The 22,100-nt window shown below is 45.5% G+C and overlaps 1 protein-coding gene across 1 annotated transcript in view; it reads left to right on the forward strand.

Annotated features, from left to right (window-relative positions):
* Window positions 1-727: 727 nt before the first annotated feature.
* Window positions 728-22,100, forward strand: part of Rala (RAS like proto-oncogene A) — a 43,225-nt gene continuing 21,852 nt past the window's right edge. Inside the window, exons 1-2 of the mRNA XM_045136138.1 lie at window positions 728-774; window positions 21,289-21,436. Of these exons, the coding sequence (XP_044992073.1) occupies window positions 21,323-21,436 (114 nt within the window). The 5' untranslated portion in view covers window positions 728-774; window positions 21,289-21,322. The remainder of the gene's footprint in view (window positions 775-21,288; window positions 21,437-22,100) is intronic.

Genomic DNA, 22,100 nt, shown 5'->3' on the forward strand with positions numbered 1-22,100 from the left:
CTTATTTTGAGCTTGTGGAGACGTGTGAAGAAAAGCAAGCCGGTTCGATGAAACTCTGATGAGTCCAGACACCAAAGCAGAGCCATGTGACCACAGGATGGGCCCCTCCAGAAGACTGGCCGTCCACCCAGGCCAGCTGTGCAAGGGGACAGCGGTGAGAGCGAGACCCTGCCGCCGGGACACACCCCGATCCAGCCCCTCAGAGCTAAGGGCGACGAGCCACGTCCCAGGCTCCGGGACGGGGGACCTCCCGCCGCGGTACCCCGCGGCCCGCACCCAGGACGCAGACCGCGGCGGAGGCGCCCCACGCGCAAGATGGCGCCGCGCGCAGAGGACGGCGGCGCGGCCCACGCCGAGCTCCGGAGCCTCCGGGAGCGCGAGGCGACCGCGCCGGGGCGGGGCGGGGCGGGGCGGCCGGCCGGCGCGGAGCAGCGCCCGCCCCGCCATTGTTCTCCCGGCCCGCCGTCCGCGCCGCAGCAGCCTGCGCACCGGAAGCGGCTCCGCGGCCGGCCCCGCCCGGTGCGCACGCCCCGGAAGTGGTCCGCGGCGGCTGCTGCAGAGCGGCGGGGAGGAGGGTGGGTCTCCCAGAGCGGAGCCGGAGTCCTCCTCCTCCACCTCCGCCGCCGCCGCCGCCGCCGCCGCCGCCGCCGCCGCAGCAGCCCGGGCGCTCGGCCTCCCCACGGAGCCTCGAGGCCGGCCGCGCCGAGCGCCTCCAGCGAGCAGCGCCGCCCAGGCCCGCGGCGCGGGCGGACCGGCTCGGGCTCGGGCGCGCAGGTGAGCGAGGCCGGGCGGCCGGGGGCGTGGCGGGCCGGGCGACGGCGGGCCCGGGCCCGGAGCTGCGCCCGACGGCGCCTCGTGCGAAGGTGACCCGGCCGGCCGGGCTTCGCCCAGGGCGGCGGGGGCCGGGCGCGCGTTCTGCCCGAGGTTCGCTCCGCGACGGCGGGCGCGCGGGAGCTGGGCCTCGGGACTGCGGGCGGGCGGCGCGCCGGGGGCCCGGCCGCGGGAGGGTGGGGCGGTCAGGAAATTGACTGCCCGGTGCTCGGGAACCGGAAAGTCCAGACCTGGGAGCGCTCATCGGAGTGTCCCCGAGACCGTGTGAGCACTGCGGGCCACACCCTGCCCACCTGTCACGCTGAAAAGCCCTCAGTGTGCGTGTGGCTTCATGCTTACGTGTGCAGGAAGCCTTTCTCAAGCGTCGTGACTTAATTCTCCTCCTGGAAGTAAATTTCAGTTTTCATCGTTTTCCAGATATTGCGTAGTGAATTTCATTAACACCATAGAAGGCACGATTTTCAGTCTGTTTGTTAACGCAATATTATTATAATTGCTCGTAGCGGCTCATTCCTGTCTCTATTAATATAATACTATGGTGAAAATGACTTGGGTCCTACACCTTGATTTTTTTTTTTAATTTTCATTTACTTATTTGAGAGAAAGAGGCAGAGAGAGAGAATGGGCGTGCCAGGGCCTCTAGCCACAGCAAAAGAACTCAGACACATATGCTACCTTGTGCATCTTAATTTATGTGGGTCCTGGGAAATTGACCTCGATTCTTAGGCCTCACAGGCAAGCGCCTTAACCGCTTAGTTATCTCTTCAGCCCAAACCTTGACTGTTTTTGTTCTTTTGTTGAGGCAGGGTCTCATTCTAGCCCTAGAATTCACGCTAATCGAGGCTGGTCAGGAACTCATGGTGATCCTCGTAGCTGAGCCTCTTGAATGGCGAGATTAAAGGCGTGAGCCACCATGAGTTTACACCTTGAAAGTTTTTTCAGAGCAGAAGCCATGTCTCTTTCTTCACTGATTCCATGCAGTATGTCTAGAAAATAGAACCATTCATACGTTTCTTTGCTGTATAAATGACCATGTTGGTGATTTCATGTGTAGCTCAGTGGCAGAGTACTTGACTAACAACCACCAAGGTCCTAGGTTTGATCCTTAGCACAGCCTATCAAAACAACCTCCCTCTCTAATTTTAACTTTTTGTTTGCTAGAGGTTTTGAGCACGTATATATTTTGCTGTGTCTTTCTGCTTTCCAAAAGATCAAGGAACAACCCAGGAAGAATTTGCCTTTTAAAACTCTGCCCTGCTGGGCGTGGTGGCACATGCCTTTAATCCCAGCACTTGAGAGGCAGAGGTAGGAGGATCTCCATGAGTTCAAGGCCAACCGGAGGCTAAAGAATGAATTCTAGGTCAGCCTGGGCTAGAGTGAGGCATTACCTCAAAAAAAAAAAAAAAGGTTGAAACTCTTCCTGTAAAAGATTAAAATATTTGGGAGATGGTGGTTAGGCAGTATGATAATTCATATTCAGGTGGTGAGTGTTTACATCCTAGGTATAACCAGAGGTCAAGAAGGAAGAGGTTGTCTGGCAAAAAGCATTAAGTTTGTTTGGAGTTGATAATCATAACTCATGTTATTCAAAAAGCAGAAGTGAGAGTTTATAGTGTTTGGGAAACAGTAGAGCACAGAATTGCTCATAGTGGCTCATTCCCGCGGTGGATGCATGAGGCTTTCTGACAGTCTGACTTGACCTGGGCATCATTTACCTCTCAGCACTTTCTCATTGGCGTCCTGAGGTCCCCATGCTGCTTTACCGTGTGTGTGTCTGGTACAGTTGGTATTACTTACTTCCTGGTGTGTCTAACTGATTTCACTGCAAACCCCCCCCTCCCCGCCTTTTTTGTTTTGGTGGTTTTTTTTTTTTTTGGTTTTTCGAGGTTGGGTCTCACTCTAGCCCAGGCTGACCTGGGATTCACTATGTAGTCTCAGGCTGGCCTTGAATTCACAGCAGTCCTCCTACCTCTGCCTCCCAAGTGCTGGGATTAAAGGCGTGTGCCACCACGCCCAGCTTTTTTTTTTTTTTAATGAGGGGACAAATTATAGGAAAGAATCTTGCTTGATGTTTGCCTTATCCTCACGCATTAGGGAGGTCCAAATCAGAATGTACTGCTGATGTCTTCTTCCCTCTCCAGTATGTGCCCCTGGCCTACACTGGCCTTTCCAGCAGCTTCTACTGACCATGTATAGATGCTGCTGACACTTCCTCAGTGCAAGACTTATGCTCTTGAACCTTCATAAATGAATGGCAAAGATGGGCCCTTCTACAGTACTAGAACAAAAAGCTGTGAATGTTAATGAGGAGAGAGACTGTGATTTTTGAAGGCAGGAGATAATTTCCATTGTTCTATAAAATAAATGTTCTAATTCTTAAAGTAGGGAGAGGGAAACCTGAAATTCTCACCTCAGCAGCATCTGTTAACAACAGATCGCAGGTATTGATTATCTGCCAAGCGCTGTGATAAGTGTTGCAGTGATAGTGTGTGTTTTGTTTCTAATCTCCACAATACCTTGGCAAGATGAGGGGGTCTTCTCTACTTAACTAAGGTTAAGTGAAGTATAAGCCAGAGGCTCAGCCCCTACCTAGTGGGTAGTAGAGCCAGGATTTGAAAGTGGTTTCGGAGAGCTCTGAGCATCCCAGCAAATCCTAAAAGGCTGAGGAAAAGAAAGGTTCCAATTGATCTGAGCTTTAAGACAGTATAAGTGCTCATCTTAGCCCTTCCTCTTGACCATCCAGTATGGCCTAGAGTCACCAGTGACCCTGGCCAAGTGGCCTCAGACAGTAGGTGCCCACAGATACCATGTGACTGTAGCCACACATCTCTGTGCCATGATGGAAAATGGCAGGGCATTGTTCTTACAGGCATCCTGGGAGAGGAGTAGGAACTGTGTGGTGGTGTTCTGGTCACTCTGCACCTCTGCAGTACTGAAGTGGTCTGTCTGCTAGGCCTTCCTGTGGAAGTCTGCTGTTGCTAGTTCTTTCTTCCGTTAGTGTCGATAGTTGTTGTTAATGGGGGAGTAGGAAGACTTTTTTTCTTTTATGCAGAAGTGTGCTTGAAAATTACTACTGTTACCTTTGGGTTCACAGCATGGAGATACCAGAGTTACAGAGCTCTCTTTTTTAATGTTTTCTTATTTTTACTTAAAGAGAGAGAGAATGGGTGTGCCAGGACCTCAAGCTGCTGCACACAAACTCCAGATGCATGTGCCACCTTGTGCATCTGGCTTACATGGGGCCTGGGGAATCGGACCTGGGTCTTGGCTTCTCAGCCAAGCATCTTAACAGCTATCACTCCAGCCCTCAAAATATATTTTTAAGTAGGCGTCATCTGAAGAATATAATCATCTCTTGTTTAAAGGTGGAAAAGATAATCACTTTAGTAAACAAACAGCTCATTTTTTAAAATTTTTATTTATTTTATTTGACAGAGAAAGAGGGAGAGAGAGAGAATGGGTGCACCAGGGCCTCCAGCCACTGCAAACAAACTCCAGACACATGTGCTCCCTTGTGCATCTGGCTAACATGAGTCCTGGGGAATTGAACCTGGGTTGCTTGGCTTTGCAGGCAAACAAATGCCTTAACTGCTAAGCCATCCCTCCATTCTTTAGCCCCCACCAGTAACAGCTATACTTTTTTGCTCCTGTTGTTTAACACCTTTCTTACTGTTACTGCATTCAGAGGATTTACCATTTTTGAAATTAAAGCTCTGTGAGTTGTTTTCTCCTTGAAATTTTTTTTCAATTTTGCTGATTAGAATATGATCCCTTCCTATTATGATCTCTTGTCCTCTTCCACATCTCCCAGCAGACCCTTTTTTCCCAACTAGTCTTTTTGCTTTGATGTCTTTTTTTTTTTTTTTTTTTTTTTGATTGAGCTGTGTGTATGTCCCACTGAGTTTAATTAGGGTTGCCTGCAGGAGCAAGGGAGAAGTGTATTTAACAGCATCATATTTACTACTGCTTACACCACCAAAGACAGTGTCTCCTGTCTCCCAGCAAGCATTAACTGCCAATAACTCATCAGCGAGGAATGGGGGCCACATAGTTTCCTCCAGTGTCCTTCATGGACCCAATATTTGGCAGGTAACAACAGTCACTATGAGGGAATGAAAGCAATGGCCACATCATATCTGTGAAACAGTGTTCCAAAGCACTTGTCCCATCCTCTGCTCTTACACTTTTTCTGCCCCACTTCTGCCATGTTCGCTGAACCTTGTGGGGAGGGGGAGGATGATTGAGATATCTCATCTAGTGCTGAGCACTCAACAGTCACTTGTTTATAAAAAGAGAGAGAGGGCTGGAGAGATGGCTTAGCGGTTAAGCGCTTGCCTGTGAAGCCTAAGGACCCCAGTTCGAGGCTCGGTTCCCCAGATCCCACGTTAGCCAGATGCACAAGGGGGCGCACGCGTCTGGAGTTCGTTTGCAGAGGCTGGAAGCCCTGGCGCGCCCATTCTCTCTCTCTCCCTCTATCTGTCTTTCTCTCTGTGTCTGTCGCTCTCAAATAAATAAATAAAAATTTTAAAAAAAAATTAATAAATAAATAAATAAAAAGAGAGAGAGAATGGGTATGCTAGGACCTCTAGCCACTGCAAATAAACTCCAGACACATGTACCACCTTGTGCATCTGACTTACGTGGGTACTGGGGAATTGAACTTGGGTCTTTAGGCTTTGCAAGCAAGTGCCTTAACCACCAAGCAACCCCTCCAGCCCTCAACACTTATTCTCAGCACTTTGATGAGGTTTATTTTTTTGCGGGGGGGGGGTTGTTGGTTTTTCAAGGTAGGGTCTCAGTCTAGCCCAAGCTGACCTGGAATTCACTATGGAGTCTCAGGGTGGCCTCGAACTCACGGTGATCATCCTACGTCTGCCTCCCAAGTGGGATTAAAGGCATGCACCACCACGCCCGGCACGTTGTTTTGTTTTTTTGAAACAGGGTCTTACTCTGCCATGCAGTATTGCAATTATAAGAAAAGTACCACCATATGACCATGTCTGGCCTGCCTATACTTCTTGCTTGGCCTATATGAAGTTCAGTTGAGAAACTGGGTATGGTTGCACACACCTGTAACTCAGCATTCAGGATGCTGAAACAGGAGCATTGTCGAATGGAGGCCAGCCCAGGCTGCATAGTGAAACTTGTCTATAAAAATTAAAATTAAAGCTGGGCATGGTGGCACACTCCTTTAATCCCAGCACTCCGGAGGCAGAGGTAGAAAGATCTTTGTGAGTTCAAGGCCAACCTGAGACTCCATAGTGAATTACAGATCAGCCGGGGCTAGAGTGAGACCCTACCTCGAAAAAATTAAATTAAAATAAAATAAATAAAAATTAAGGTTAAACACATGAGAGTGCTGTTTTGAACTTTTTCTTTTGATGCATTTCACACCTACTTAAGAGTTTGAGAAGAAAAATGAATTTGAGGAACCACACTTATATTCTCCATTACAGGTCATCATTATATTTACTTTGCTAGGTTAAGCATTTTTTTTTCTTTTAAAAATATTTTTTATTGTCAGGAGTGATGGCGCGTGCCTTTAATCCCAGTACTCAGGCAGAGGTAGGAGGATCACTGTGAGTTCAAGGCCACCCTAAGACTACATGATGAATTCCAGGTCAGCCTGGGCTAGAGTGAAACCCTACCTCAAAAAAAAAAAAAGAAAAAAAGAAAAGGAAAAGAAATTGCAAGCAGAAAGAAAGAGTGGAGGGTGGGGGCATGTCAAGGCCTTTTGCCACTGCAAACAAACTCCAGGTGCATGTACCATTTTGTACATCTGACTACACGGTACTGGGGAATCAAACCTGGCAAGCTTTGCACAAGCAAGTGCCTTTAATTGTTGAGCCATCTAGCCTTCCTCCCCACCCCCTTGGTTTTCCAAGGTAGGGTCTCACTGTAGCCCAGGCTGACCTGGAATCACTGTAGTCTCAGGGTGGCTTTGAACTCACCGCGTCCTCCTACCTCTGCCTCCTGAGTGCTGGGATTATAGGCATGTACCACCACACCCAGCCAACCCCCTCCCCCCCGCCTTTTAAAATTCAGCATTTGTTTATTTGCAAGCAGAGAGAGAGTCAGTTTTCTTTTTAGCTGTTTCACAGTACCTTGGAGAAGCTTCATTCCTACTCCTGCTCTTCAGCTTGCATCTTCTGGGCATAAAGACTTCTATGTAACCCCAATGCTGTACACCAAACACCGAGGAAAGTTAGTATTACTTCCGTAGTAGTGTCTAGATCTGATCCAAATACAGGTTTCTCGATGTGTTTGCTATTTTCCTCCTCATTGAAGAGCCCTATTTTTGTCTTCAGTTTATTTTTTCATATGAATTGTTTGTCTATTTGGGCCTGAGGGACTTGAACCCAGGTCCTCACATACTGAGCAGACAGATGTTCTTCCACTAAGCTGCATCCCCACCCCAGTGAACTCTTGTGAGATGTATTTTACGCTAGCATGGAATTTACCCAGCTTTGCTTATGTGATATCTGCCAACTACTGGCCTATGCAACCATTACCAAAACCTAGCAAAATCATTTTGAAACATAGTGTTCAAACCTTGATAAGATTCTCCATGCTCATGTATAGTTAATCACCATTCCCACTCCTACCCCCAACACCAGGCAACCGCTGTTTTATTCATATAGTATCCATGCATTTGCCATTTAACTTCTTGGATAGAACATAAATAAAATCGGATTATACAATATGTGTTCTTTGATTTCTTTTTGCCTTTTCGAAGTAGGGTCTCTAGCCCAGGCTGACCTGGAATTCACTATGTTGTCTCAGGGTGGCCTCGAACTCACATCAATCTTCCTAAATTCTGGGATTAAAGGTGTATGCCACCACGCCTAGCTGTATATAACATTTTAAGAAACTGCCAAGCTATCTAAATGGGTTACATTACCATTTTAAAAAATCTTTATTTATTTATTTGCAGGCAGAGAGAGGGAATGAGAATATGGGTATGCCAGGCCCTCCAGCCACTGCAAACAAACTCCAGGGGCATGTACCACTTTCTGCGTCTGGCTTTACATGAGCACTGGGGAACTGAATCCTGAATGTTAGGCTTTGCAGGCAAATGTTCTCTCCAACCCTACACATTATTTTTTATCCCTACCAGCAACATTTGAGAGCTCTTATTTAATATGTTTATCAGTGGTTATTAAGGTCTGTTTTTATTAATTTATATAGTATTCTAGTGAATATGAAATGGTATCTCATTGTAGCTTTAATTTGCATATCTCTGATGACAGATGGTGATGAACGTCTTACCATGTGCTCATTAGACACCCATGTGTCTTCTGTAGTGAAATGTTTCATTGAATTTTCTCCCCATTTCTTTTTGAACTGGGTTGATATCTTGTTACTGAGTTGTACAAATTTCCTGTGTTCCAGGTACAAATGTTTCAACAGATACATGTGACAGGTACATGTTTTCGTTCAGAGAGAGAATTTTGTTGGTAATGATGTTGACATGAATGATAGTATGTTTTCATTTGCTGTGGGGTTTTGGGATGGTTGGGAAAAGCACTAACTCTTCTTAGTTTCTCAGGAGTTAGTGAGATGGGCACTTTCATATCCAAAGTTAACTCTGAGGAGTTCCTGTCTGAACCCTGTGGTACAAATAGAATACACTGTGGGCGCTTTGACTGTCACTTGCAGGAGCCAGAAATTCAGTTCAGTGAGCAGAATTTAGCTGTTTTCTTCTCCTTTCCTCTGCTTCCTTGTACATTTCTTTGTTGTTGTTGTTGTTGTTTTTGCAAGTAGAGAGAGAGAAAATGGGCATGCCAGGGCGGCTTACCATTGCAAACAAACTCCAGATGCATGTGCCACTTTGTGTTTATGGCTGTACATGGACACTAGGGATTTAAGCCCAGGCAGGCACCTTAACCACTAGGCCATCTCTCTAGCCCCCTAGTTCATCTTCATTGGCAGGCTTTGTTCATGTGGTTTGGAGAATGTGACCCCCTTCCCTTCTTTCCAGGTGAGCAGAAAGAAGCAGTCTTCCTCACTAGTTTGACCAGAAAACCCAAAGGAATGGCACATTTGTGCAGCCTAGGTCTGCTGCCTTGCTCTTAAGGGGTGTGATGTGTCCTGATTTAGCTTTGTGTAGAGGTGTAAGCAATGACTGACTCTCAAGGAAGAAGTCCTGCACAGACAGTTGTCCTGGTGTGCCCTTGTTTCAGGGCATTGTATCACTTCTGCTCACCTTCATGAGATTAAACCAAGAGTGAGTTGAAATTAATATATGTAATATTTAAAAACAACCATGTCTGCTAAGCTATTTTGACTCTAGATCGCACTTGGTCTGTAGCACTCTTTTTAAACACGTGAGACACATGACGCAAGCTGAAATGTCACACATCCCTCCGTGCCCCTCCCAAGAAAGCAAGGAGAGTGACTCCTAACTTCACTTCTCTTGATCATTCTTTCATCTACTGCTCTTTAACCCTCTGAATGGGGTTATACCCAACTGTCCTAGAGTTCCTACATTCCTACAGATTGCAGAAATCACTTTGTTATAATCAGTTTGCTTTCACTCTGTGCTCGCTTAACTTGGGTTCTCAGGCTGTGTTGGTGTCCATATGCTACATGACTCATCTCTGAAGTGAATTTTAAAGTGAAGCCTGTTCCCAGATCCGTTCTGTGGCTTTGGGTGTGTGATAGGTATGACGACAATGACAAAGAGTGTGGATACAGGCAGTTTTCCTGCTCAGAATCAGAATAAGCTATTTTTTTTTTCACTTGAAGTACCTTTTATCTGAACCCTGAGTAGGTATATATATAGCTGGTATTTGTGCGTGCAGTTGAACAAATGACTTTGAATATACTATTTGGATCTTCTATCTATTGTCCCTCAGGATTTATTTTCAGCATGAAAGTTAAATATAAAAATGAAAACTTGATTTTGGCTTGTCTGTATAAAACATGTAATCTGTCAAGTTGAAAGGGACCTTGGAGGGTCATCTAGCATATTAGTCCACCTGCAGAAAATCTCTAACCAGTGATTGATTAAGAGAAAAGCAAACAGGTTTATTAGTGAGTACAGCATGCACCATACAGGAAAAGCCCGGGGAAAGTAATGCAGAACAGCAGCTTATGTAGCGATTGATATGTGGAGAAATGACAGGACAAAGGGTTAGAATTTTCAACTTTACATTTGTTTGCAGATTCCAATGGTACAGTCTAGAGTCCGCTCCAGTAAAGAATGTATGTTATGGGGGCCGAAGAGATGGCTCAGTGGGTAAAGGTGCTTGCCTGATAGGCCCAGGTTTGAGGCCTCAGTACCCACATAAAGCCATATGCACAACATGATGTATGTGTCTGGAGTTCATTTGCAGTAGCAGGAGGCCATGGTGTGCCCATATTCATTCTCTCTATCTGCCTCTTTTTCTTTGTCTTAGTTTCTCTCAAATAAATAAATAAATATTTGTTTTAAAAAAAGAATAGTTGGGCATGGTGGTGCACTCCTTTAATACTAGCACTTGGGGGGCAGACGTAGGAGGATCACCAGGAGTTCTACGTCAGCCTGGGCTAGAGTGAATCCCTCCCTCAAAAACTTAAGAACAAAAGAATATAGCCTGGCGAGATGGCTTAGCCTTTAAGGCTCTTGCCTGCAGAGCATAAGGATCCAGGGTTGTTCAATTCCCCAGTATCCTCGTAAGCCAGATGCACAAGGTGGCACATTCTGGATTTCATTTGCAGTGGCTGGAGGCCTTAGCACACCCATTCATTCTCTCTCTTAAATAAATAAGCAATAAATAATTTTCAAAAAAGAATATATTTTCTGTCCTCAGGCAGAAAGGCGGAAGGACCGAGAAATGTTCCTTGGCTGTGTCTCACTTGCCTTCCGTTGAGAAATGTTCATGTCAGAGGCATATTTTCTTTTTTTTTTGGTTTTTCAAAGTAGGGTCTCACTCTGACTCAGGCTGACCTGAAATTCACTCTGTAGTCTCAGGGTGGCCTCGAACTCTCAGCGATCCTCCTACCTCTGCCTCCCAAGTGCTGGGATTAAAGGCATGCACCACCACGCCCGGCTCAGAGGTGTATTTTGTTCGTGTGACACATTCTGACGGGTTTCATCCCCTTCTGAAGCACTTGCAGCGGTGCTATAGAAATCTGCTTCCTTTAGGGATGCTTAAATTTAAAGCTCTGTCCTGTTGTGAATTGAAGCACATTGTGGCTTCTCTCTGTTCCCTGTCTTGCTGTCTAGACTAGCCTCAGGCACTTGGGCACTTGCTAAACAGTGCAGATGGTGGCAGGAATGTTGAGAGTGGCCATTTACCATATACCATTACTCAGATAATGGAAGCTGGCAGTCATAAAACTTTCTTGCTGGCTTCACAAGTAGTGTACCATTTCATTTCTTTAGTTAGTTTCTAACCTTCTGATTTGCAAAAGAATACAGTGACACTCACTCACTTGAAGCTCAAGCATTACAGCTCAGGTGTGAAGCTCTTCAAGTCCTGGACTGTCTCACAAGAAGATCACTGGCTGGGCAACAGCACTCGCTCTGAGTCCTCGCTGTAGGGCCGAACATGAGCCACTCCTTCACCATGCCTTCCCTGCCGTGAGGGACTGCCGCTGGAACTGAGGGGAGATAAGCCTTCCTCCCGCACGCTGCTTTCATTCTGTCCCAACAAGAAAAGTAATTGACTTAGGGACAGAAGTATGAGAGCAGCCAAACTGCACAGAGTCCTTGCCACGAGGATCTTAGGTCTTCAAGAGGCATTCTAAAGGACGGTGGCAGGGAACCATGTTTTCAATCTCCCCATGAAGACTGATAAAAGTGTATAGAACCGGATAGACTGCCATAACAAGGCTTGTGTTCTGCTGACATGAGCAGATACAATTTGAGGGTAGAGCTGTCAAATTTGCCAGCAGATAAGATGTGGGCTGGGAATGAGTCAAGAATGATTCCAACGGTTTTGGCCTGAGCCATGTGAAGAATGGGGTTGCCTCACTGAAAGAGGTTTGGAAAGTGAAGAGAGACAGGGTAAGGTAGGTGAGAGTCAAAGCTCAGTTTGCACAGTTAAGTTAAAGGTACCTGTTAGACAATGAATTTCAAATGCTGAGTAGGCAGTTGAATATGAATCTAGTATGAGAAGAGAAATAAAATCTAGAAACAAAACAATGAGTATCATGCTGAGTACAATGATTTGAATGTTTGTCTCTCCCAAAATTAACTCTGTACCTCAGCGGTGATAAGTAGGGTGTTGAGATTACGCCATGAGGACAGAGCCGTTACAAGTGTTGTTTGTGATGGTTTGTTTAAGCTTTCTACTTAGTCCCCAGCTAAAGGAACTACTGGAGGAGATATGTCACTGGGGGTGGACCTTGGGGTGGAGAAGTCCAGCCTTTCTGTGGGTTCTGAGCCAACTTGTGCTTGCTATTCCCTCTGCTGTGGATGTGTAAGAAAGTGAGGCATGCACATGTGTGAAAACCCAGGCAGTAGTGATACCCAAGAATCAGATTAAGAGCATGTCTTACAAAGGAGGGAATGGCTGTCTTGGCCAACTGCTTCCAACACGAGTATCATGAAGATTGAAAATTGATCCTTGGAGTCAGGCAGTGTGGCATTCATTGATGACCTTAACAGGAGGCAGGGGGAGTAAACTTAGGAGAAAATGTGAGGAGTATGTCAGTGAGTTTGAGACATGGAAATAGAGTTAAGAGATTTTGTTTGTTGAGGTAAGGGTGAGGTAGGAAAAAGTGTGAGCCCACAGAGAACAAGTTGGTTAAAAGTGAAGTCTTCTGCCTAAGTGGGAGGTGTTGAGAAGACGGTTGATTTATAAGGATCTTGATTGTTTCATTTGTGAAAGGGGCAAAGAGCTGAATCCATCCCACTGTCTGCTTTTAAAATAAAAGTGTTACATTGGGGAAATGGCTTACCATTTAAGAGCACTAGTTGCTTAAGCATGAGGGCCCAATTTTGATTCTTCCAGAACCCAAGTGAAAAGATGGGAGTGTGCTCACACACATCTGTTACCCCAGTCTGCAGGGGCTGAGAGATGAGAATCTTGGGGTTTGGTGACTGAAAAATATGGCAACTGCACCAGGTTGAGGAAGAGACCCCACCTCAAGGAAGTGTCCAGTTGAGCAATAGAGAAGCACACATGAAGTGTGTCTCTGGCCTCTATGTGTGAGTGTGTGCATATGGATGGCATGCATTTGTACACACAAGGGCATATGCCACACGTAACACAGCATACCACACATACTCTACACATGCACATGGGAAAAATGTCTACGGCAGAAATTGTATTGAAATATGACACACTGTCACTTGGTGTTCAGTCAGGTTTGCATTGCTGGCAGAAATCACCCAACCAAGAGCAGCTTGTGGGAAAAAGGTTAATTTTGGCTTTCAGCCTTGAGGGGAAGCTCCATGATGGCAGGGGAAAACAATGGCATGAGCAGAGGGTAGACATCACCCATGGCCCACATACGGTAGACAACAAGAACAAGTGTGTGTGCCAAGCATTGGCATAGGGACACTGACTATGACACCCATAATCCCATCCCCAACAATACACTGTCTCCAGGAGGCGTTAATTCCCATATCTCCATCAGCTGGGAACCCAGCATTCAGAACACCTAAGTTTATAGGGGACACCTGAATCAAACCACAGCACTTGGGTATTATCTACTGCTTTTGAACCACAGTGGTGGAATAAAGTAGGTAGGAAGCTTGCTAACTCTAGATTTACAGTAACTAAAGAAGATAGGATGAAATATGAATGGGAGAGTGAAAGTAGAAAACGGAACTAAATGAGTGGTTTTTGTTTTTTTGCGGTAGGATCTCATTCTAGCCCATGCTGATCTGAAATTCACTATGTAGTCTCAGGCTGACCTTGAACTCACATCTCAAACTCCCACCTCTGCCTCCCAAGTGCAGGGATTGAAGGTGTGTGCCTCTACATCCTGCCTGAATGAATGCTTTGAAGAATGTATTCCAAGTATTTTTTTCATGTTTTGGTCAAATCAGATAGGAAATCAAGACTTCCAGTTTAGAACAAAGGGTAAAACTGAAGCCCAGATGCTTTTCCCCAAGGTGTGTTCTTGGAAAAGTGCTGAGTCTGTGGTACCAGCTTTCCATCTCTGTGACAAAAACTGCAAAAACAAACGGAAATGGGTGAAAGATTGCTGCTGGGCCTGGGATAGAACCCCATGGCATGGAGCACATGCAGAGCAGCAGGGCATCAGAGTGGGGTGAAGAGAAGGGATGAAATGGGGAGTAAATAAACCACTCCAGGGTGCCCGTGATGCGCTGCTTCCGACTTATCCTTTCTTCCTGTGGTGTGAGTGGCAGGGGAAACTGCAGGAAAGAGTTCTCCTTACCATCATGGGCAGATTCAGCCTTTCTGGAGAAAAATGAATCTTCTTTAAAAAAAATGCCTAGCACAAGACAGTCGTGTCATACTCATGGCCTCTGCCAGGTCCAGACACCCCAGAGGAGACAGGAGGCGAGCACTGCTCTCCCTGCTCGCCGAGCACTCCCTCAGGGAGACAGATGGGGCAGACTCTGAGGAGACCCAAACTTGAGCAAGCAGAAAATTGGAGGTTGCTGAGAACTCAACACTAGAAGAGACTTCTGACTCTCCAAAGCTTGGAAATATAGCAGAAGAGGAGGCAGAAAGAATGTGTATTCGGAAGCATTGCCTGCTCCCATCCCCAAAGACTGACTGGTGATTCGTGACACTACAGTGAATGTCATTAACCCTACTGAGGAGGGCCCTCCTTGGAAGGGGACTGGGGAGAGGAAGCATCAGTCTAACCTGATGGGAGTGTGATCAGTGTTTAGTATGCCCTTGCACTAATGTGCGTGTGTTGGTGCTAGGTCTGACTCTAGCCTAGTCTGATCTGCGACTCATTGTGTGGCCCAGGCTGGCCTCACACTCATGGTGATCCTCCTACCTTAGCCTGCTGAGTACTGGGATTAGGCATGAACTATCACTTCTGACTTTTTTTTTTTTTTTTTCCGAAGTAAGGTCTCTGGCCCAGGCTGACCTGAAATTCACTATGTAGTCTCAGGGTGGCCTCAAATTCATGGCAATCCTCTACCTCTGTCTCCCAAGTGCTGGGATTAAAGGCGTGTGCCACCACACCCGGCCTGACTTGTTTTTTGAGACAGGATTTTGCTGTGTAGCCAAGGATGGCTTTGAACTCATGCTCTTGTTGAGCCTCCTCAGTACTAGGACTATAGGCATGCACCTTATCATAAATGTTCTAATTAAATAAATTTTGATTTGAGTTATATGGATCACAAAATAATTTCCTTTAACATTGAATGATATTGTAGCAAGTATGCATTAAACTGGTCATTACTTAAATAGTTAAAATATACCTCTAGAATAAAAAAGAATCAGCTCAGTTGTCAACCCCTCTCTGCTTGAACTCTTTGATGGGAGCTTTTTAGATAGTTGGTTCCATTTTTTTTTTGAGAATTTTAATATATGAACATACTACAAATTGGTCATATTACTATCAGATTATGTCCTCTTATGTCCCCCTTCATTGCCCTCATTCCACTGAGGGCCCTCCAAACTGGGGTTATTGGTTATTACTGTGGGGTCATGAATGCACCAGTCAATCTCTGTAGGGGAACAATGCCTCAGAGTATACCTTCCCACCCTGTGACTCTCAAAGTCTGTCTGCCCCTTCTTTCACAGTGTTCTGTGAGCTTTGGAGGATGTGTTATGTCTCCTACCCATACTACAGAATACTATTCAACAAAATGAACTATTGATACAAGGAACAATTAGGCCAAGTGAAGGAAACCAAACATAACATTTCATATTGTCCAGGACCATGTAGTTCTTAAACTTTCATTTGTTTGCACATTGAACCAGGGCCTTGTGGATGGGAGGCAAGTGCTCCACTCTGAGCTACAGTCCTGACAGGTCTTACATTTTTATATATTCACTTTCTTAAAATAAAAAAAAAAAAAGCTGGGCGTGGTGGCGTACACCTTCAATACCTGCACTTGGGAAGCAGAGGTAGGAGGGTCATCGTGAGTTCGAGGCCACCCTGAGACTGCAGAATGAATTCCAGGTCAGCCTGAGCTAGAGTGAAACCCTACCTCAAAAACAAAAAAAAGAGAGAACATATTACGCAATTTTATTTTTTATATAGCTCTAGAAAATGCTAAATATAGTTACAGAAATCAAATCAGTGTATTGGGAGAAGTATGGCAAGGGAAGGAAAGAATTGTGTTGGCTTCAAATTCGCACTTTTTTTTTTTAGTCTTACAATTTATTTTTTTTTTCTTTATTTATAAGAGAAAGAGGCAGAGAGAGGGAAAGAAATGGGGAGACAAAGAAAGAATGGGCATACCAGGGCATCCAGCCACAGCAAACAAACTCTAGACGCATGTGCCACCTTCAGCATCTGGCTTACATGGGTCCTGTCAAATTGAACCTGAGTCCTTTGGTTTTGCAGGCAACCGCCTTAGCCACTAAGCCATTTCTCCAGCCCTTTTATTATTATTAATGATTTGTTTTTATAAAGGTTGTAATCTTGCCATAGGTTGGGGTCAAAGACATCAGAATACCATGCTGGAACCAAAAGGGAAAGTAGCTCTCTCCTGGCTAGCCCTCACAGTGCTGGAAAAGCCCTAGGGAAGCCTCTGGAGGACGGCAGTCACCAACAGCATGAATAAGCAGGGGACCCTGCAAACTATAGAATCAACTAGCCTGGCAGGAAGTACACACTGTACAAGAGTGGAATAAAGACTGTGGGGAACCACCTGTTCTCTGACTGGACATGAGGCATGCTCAGTGGAAGAGAACTCATATCTGGTACTGGAAACCAAGTCAGAATCCCGTGGTCAGGAAACAGACCGAATTCTGAAAGAAGTCCCCACTGCTATCTGGAGAAGAGTGGGCTTTCATACCAGAAAATCTCTAAAAGAACTTTGCATTCCCCGTTTAACTCAGGCTGTTCTCACTCTTGCTTGGAGAATCTGCTTTTACAGATGGCAGAGAAAATGGGGGAGAACCAAGATCCATCAGACAAGAAGGTAGCCAACTTCCCACCACAGGATGTGCCACCTCTACCACATCTGCCAGGACCAGGAGAAATAACAGAGGAAACAGCCACAGGAATACTGCTAGCCTGGCAGCTAGTTCCAGGGCAATAGTGACAGACACACTGATCAATCAAAACCTATCAAAGCAGAACTCCAGAGCCTACTGAGAACTCAACATCAAATCAACAGGTCTGCCATGCTCAGGGAACATTGCAGACAAGGGGGTCAGCAAGATTGTAAGAGCCATAGAGCAAGTAGGAAAACCCCAAGACACAATCCATCTGTCCCCCATTCCCACTCCACTGGGACTGACGGACAGGTCTTCATGACCCCACTGAGGGCCCCCGGAGTAATGGAAGAAGGGATGAGGGGATAAGAGTATATAACCTGTTATATATATAAATTTTTAAAGCAAATTTTAAAAAAGGTTCTAGTCTTATATCCCTTCTCTTCCCCCCTCCTATTTTCCCTGAGGGCTGTCCTCAGTGGGGTTGTTGATGTTTACTCTTAGATAATTAAGGCCTCAGTCTATCTTGGAAGGAGGGCTGTGTCTCAGGATAGTTCTACCCACCTTGTGGCTCTTATTTTTCCAGCTCCCATGTCAGCAATGATCCCTGAGCCTGGTGGGTCTATAAGCAGTTGGGTTTAGTGTTGACTTCTCTGGCTTCTGGGTTTCTGATTCAGTGTGTGTTGATTGACCACAGTATCTGTCATGGTTTCCTGGAGCTAGTTGTCAGGCTAGTAGTGGGATTAATACATACTCATGTTGCAGCTTCTGCAACTTCTTTCAGGCCCCTGGCAGATGTGATAGAGGTGATACATCTTATGGTAGGTAGTTGACTATCTTTTCTTGTTGATGGATCTTGGATCTCCTCAGCTTTCTCTGACATCTGTAAAGTAAAACAGGTTCTCCAACCAAGAGTGAGAGCAGCTTGGATTAAAGGGAATATGTATGCATAGTTATTTGAGGGAATTTTTGGTATTAAGCCCCCTCTTCTTCAGAGAGTAGTGGGGCTTCTCTCTGGAGTCTGTGAGTTTACTGACTTGGTTTCCAGTACCAGATAGGAGTTTTCTCCCACTGAGGGGGCCTCATGGCCAACTGCAGAACAGTTGGTTACCTAAAAGGTGTGTGCCACTATTGCACAAGTGTTTACTTCTTGTCCAACTGTTTTGTAGCTTGCAGGGTCCCCTCCTGATGTTGGTGGCCATTGTCCCCCACCAACTCCCATAGTGTTTTCTAGCACTTAGGAGGGCTGTCCAGGAGGGAACTGGTTTCCCTCTAAGTTCCAACATGGTATTTCCATGTCCTGTGGTGTCTTCAGCAATAGGGTCTTACCTTCTCTCTAGCAGGTAATCAAGGGTTAAGACAATGGCCTGCATTGGTTTTGGGAACCTCATGAATCTTCCTGACCAATAGTTGACTGTGGGGGCTAAATCAGTTCTGGACCTGGGATTAACCAGCCAGAGTCCATGATTTTAGGGTTCAGCTTTTTTGTACCTACCACAGGATGCCTCTGTATGCACTGTCCCTCTCTGACTTAATTGGTAGTTGTATCTTACAAAATGGTATCCAGAAGGGGGGTTTCTATAGAATGGATTCATACTGTCTTCACTCCCCATCCTTCCTACCCGTCAGTACCCTCCCTCTCCCTGCACTCTGTCCCTCACCCAGCCTGTTAAGTATTTCTTCCTCTCCTCCCCCCCCCCCCATTTCTTCTTTCTCCTGATCTCACTCTGGTTTTATGTCCACGTTCCTGGTGTTTACTACCATTTGTGCTCCTCTCCAAGAGATCCCCGTTCAGAACCACGTAGAGGAAAGAACATGTGGTGTGTGTGGGTCACACTTTAAAATAGATGCAATTTATTATACATTACATCTCAGTAAGGGCTTGTGCATCTGGCTTTACATGGTGCTGGAGAATTGAACCTAAGCTTCAGGCTTTGCAAGCAAGTGCCTTTAACTGCTGAGCCATCTCTCCAGCCCTCCCTGAATTTTCTTGTTCCAAATGCTAATTGTGTTTATGAGAGTAACAGCTATATTATGCGGAAAACTTCATTCTATTTGCATTAAATCTGGGCTTTATCTGTTCATGTTTGCATCTGACTTATGTGGGTCCTGGTGAATCAAACCTGGGTCCTTTGGTTTTTCATGCAACTGCCTTAACCGCTAAGCCATCTTTCCAGCCCCCTTAATCTATTCTTTTATGCAGACTAGTGTGTTTGGTATAGTTAGATGGCTGGTGAGAAACTTTTGTTTTATGACTCCACAAATTACTATCATCTTAAATTATAAGATATGATCAAATCACAAATTTAGATAAATTATTATTCAGTCTTGCGGGGGGGATCTAGGTGCTGTGTTTTCATGATTTTCACAAAAATCTTCTTTTCCTCATTAATAACTTTTACTTTTTCCATTGAGCCTAAGTTTAAGACTTTGAACATTTCAAGTACACTGTGTTCATAAAGGAAGGAATTATCAGTCAGAATCAGTCTGCATCTCATTATTCACTTACCTTAGTGACGCACAGTGCAGCTGACGGCACGATTAATTCAAAGTCATGTGAAGCCAAGAGAAAAATATAGTTTCTGACCAGCTACTCTCTCTGGTAGCTTAAAGAATTTTGTGAGATCTGCCAGTGTCTTGTAATCTCTGGGTAAGTAGGCTGTAGGTAAACCCAAAATTATGTGAAAGTTTTTTTTGTTGTTTTGTTGTTGTTGTTGTTGTTTTGGTTGGTTGTTTTGGTTGGTTGTTTTTCCTCTTAGAGTTTCAAAAGAAGTATGTTCGCATGGTCATATTGTTAAATGGATGATAGAATTGCAATGGGGCAGTAGACAAATGAGTGTGATTTCTTGGATGAGACATGAAAGTGTGGGAGACATAAAATGCATGGTGGACTGCCCTGGCCCCACTGTGAGGCAGCTTTACACCAGCTCAGATGAAAGTTCTCAGGGAGAGTCCAGCTGCAAGCATGTTTGTGTCATTCACTCACCACAAGTGCGCTGATCAGCTCATTTTGCCAGGCCATGTTCATTACGTCAAGCGTAATGAACGTAGGAGTGGAGGCCCCTGCCCTCCAGTTGCTTCTGGTACCTGTACCTGAGAAGACCTGTATGGAACAAGCAGGCGCTAAAGGAGCTCAAGTTGGGATGAGGTTATAAAGGAAAGTATTAAATAACCCTGGAGCACAGGACCAGGGAAAGCCCAGTTTACACTGACTTTCATGTCAGGCTATGACCCTAAAGTTGAGAAGAGCTAGCCAGATAGAATAGGAACCGAGGAAATCACATGACAAAGGCCCAAGGGGCAGAGAATAGAATTTAACAAATAGAAGGAAACCTGTGCACTTAAAAAATACATATTTATTTATTTGCAAGTAGAGAGTGATAGTATGAATGCACCAAGGCCTCTTGCTGCTGCAAATGAACTCCAGCTGCATGGGCTGTTTTGTGCGTGTGGCTTTACATGGGTAGTAGGGAATTGAACCCAGGCTGTCAGACTTTGTAAGCAAGTGCTTTAACCACTGAGCATCTCCCCAGCACCTCCTCCTCCCTGTCCAGTACACTTTAAAAAGAGCTGTGATTGGCACAGATGGGGAGGTGGGTAGGATGGCGACGGTCTGAGCTGCAACTTAGGAAAGCTAGGTTCGTGACCAAAACATGGCAGGATGATGCAGAGGAGAGCAGTGTAACCCCTTGTTTTTGTAGTCACAAAAAGTCTCTTTGCTTGAGCCTCCACAGGCAGTGTTTGTTGTGACCTTGTAGCCTTTTCTCCCCGAAAGCCTGGTATCATGCCCAGAGGAAAGTGGGTGCCATTAGAGCCCATCACCACCTGGTTTCCACACAAGGGAGTGAGGTCGTGTGAGATGTGAGTGTTGAAATTATGTTGACTGCCCGTCCCAAGAAGCACATGTTCCATCACACGGCAGTTGAGCATACTGCTGGGTTTTGTCTACAATCCTGTTACCAAGTTGTTGGGTTGAGATTTCTTCACTTGTAATATTGCAAACCTTTCCAAGGAGGTGCTGGGCATAAAGGATGGCAGTCTTTTCTGGTTGTTTATTAAAGGAATATTAAGTATTGCCAACGTGGATTAATAAGAAAACACAGTGGTCACGTGACTGGTTTTCATGATCTGTGTGGATGTGCCCCAGTGTAAGCAATGCCATGACTGGCAGCATGGAGCTTGCCCTGGGAAACTTTTACAGCTAAGTTCAGAACCTATTAGAAGAGAAGTGCCCCAGAGTCACTGGTCTCATTGCCATGGTATTCTCTAATACGCGATCTTCCCCTAGATATGGAAACACTGCTCAACGTCTGGTGCAGTCACTGTAGATTGAGTAGCATCTCCGCCCTTAGCACAGCGCCTATCTGTCCCGCGCCCGAGCTCTGAAGAATGTTCTCAGTGCTGCATGTTTTACTTTCCACAGGGTCGTCTTAGTCCTCTGCTGAGCAGCTGACAGGATGGCTACAAATAAGCCCAAGGGTCAGAACTCCTTGGCCTTACACAAGGTCATCATGGTGGGCAGTGGTGGCGTGGGCAAGTCTGCTCTGACCCTGCAATTCATGTATGACGAGGTAAGTGCTCTCTTCACAGTGACTATCAGAGTTCAGGCTGTGACAGTATTTCTCTTAGTTTCAGTCGGACTTAAGGGAAGGCCGCTAATGTTCGTCCATTTGTAAGTTCAGAACCAGTGTCTTTGATTTTATAAGTCACAAACTCGAGATTCTTTAAGCTCCCAGACTTTACAAAACAAAATTGAAATAATACCTGCTTTTTGAGTATTCTAACATCAGCATTTTTACTGTGAGTTTTTTTTAATGAAGATTCCCACCTTGAATTAATAAACAGGTGGATCTGGAAGCTGCTTGAGATGTGAGGTATATGTGGTACATAGAGTCAGTGTTTAGCATGGCACCACGTTCACCATTAGGCATAGACCACAACACTGAAATTAGTGATCATAGGACAGTTCCAGATGTGTGTGCTTGTATTTATATCCAGCGTTGTCATCGTGGAGGCACAGCATCATCCTGTGTACTGACAACAGTGCATTCTTTCTCTAGCAGAGAGCTGTCAAGTCTGATAATCTGGTTTTAGCATTTCATCTCATTTCCTCCTTTCAATAGAAACCCGGTTTTAGGGTTGCAGTACACTTTTTGTTTTACTTAATCCTCATAACAATTCTGTATGGTAAGTAGTGGTAACCCCAATTTTGAGGAGAAAGCAAAACTTCAGAAA

This window comes from Jaculus jaculus, chromosome 16, assembly GCF_020740685.1.
Source record: "Jaculus jaculus isolate mJacJac1 chromosome 16, mJacJac1.mat.Y.cur, whole genome shotgun sequence".
In the NCBI taxonomy this organism is placed as follows: domain Eukaryota; kingdom Metazoa; phylum Chordata; class Mammalia; order Rodentia; family Dipodidae; genus Jaculus; species Jaculus jaculus.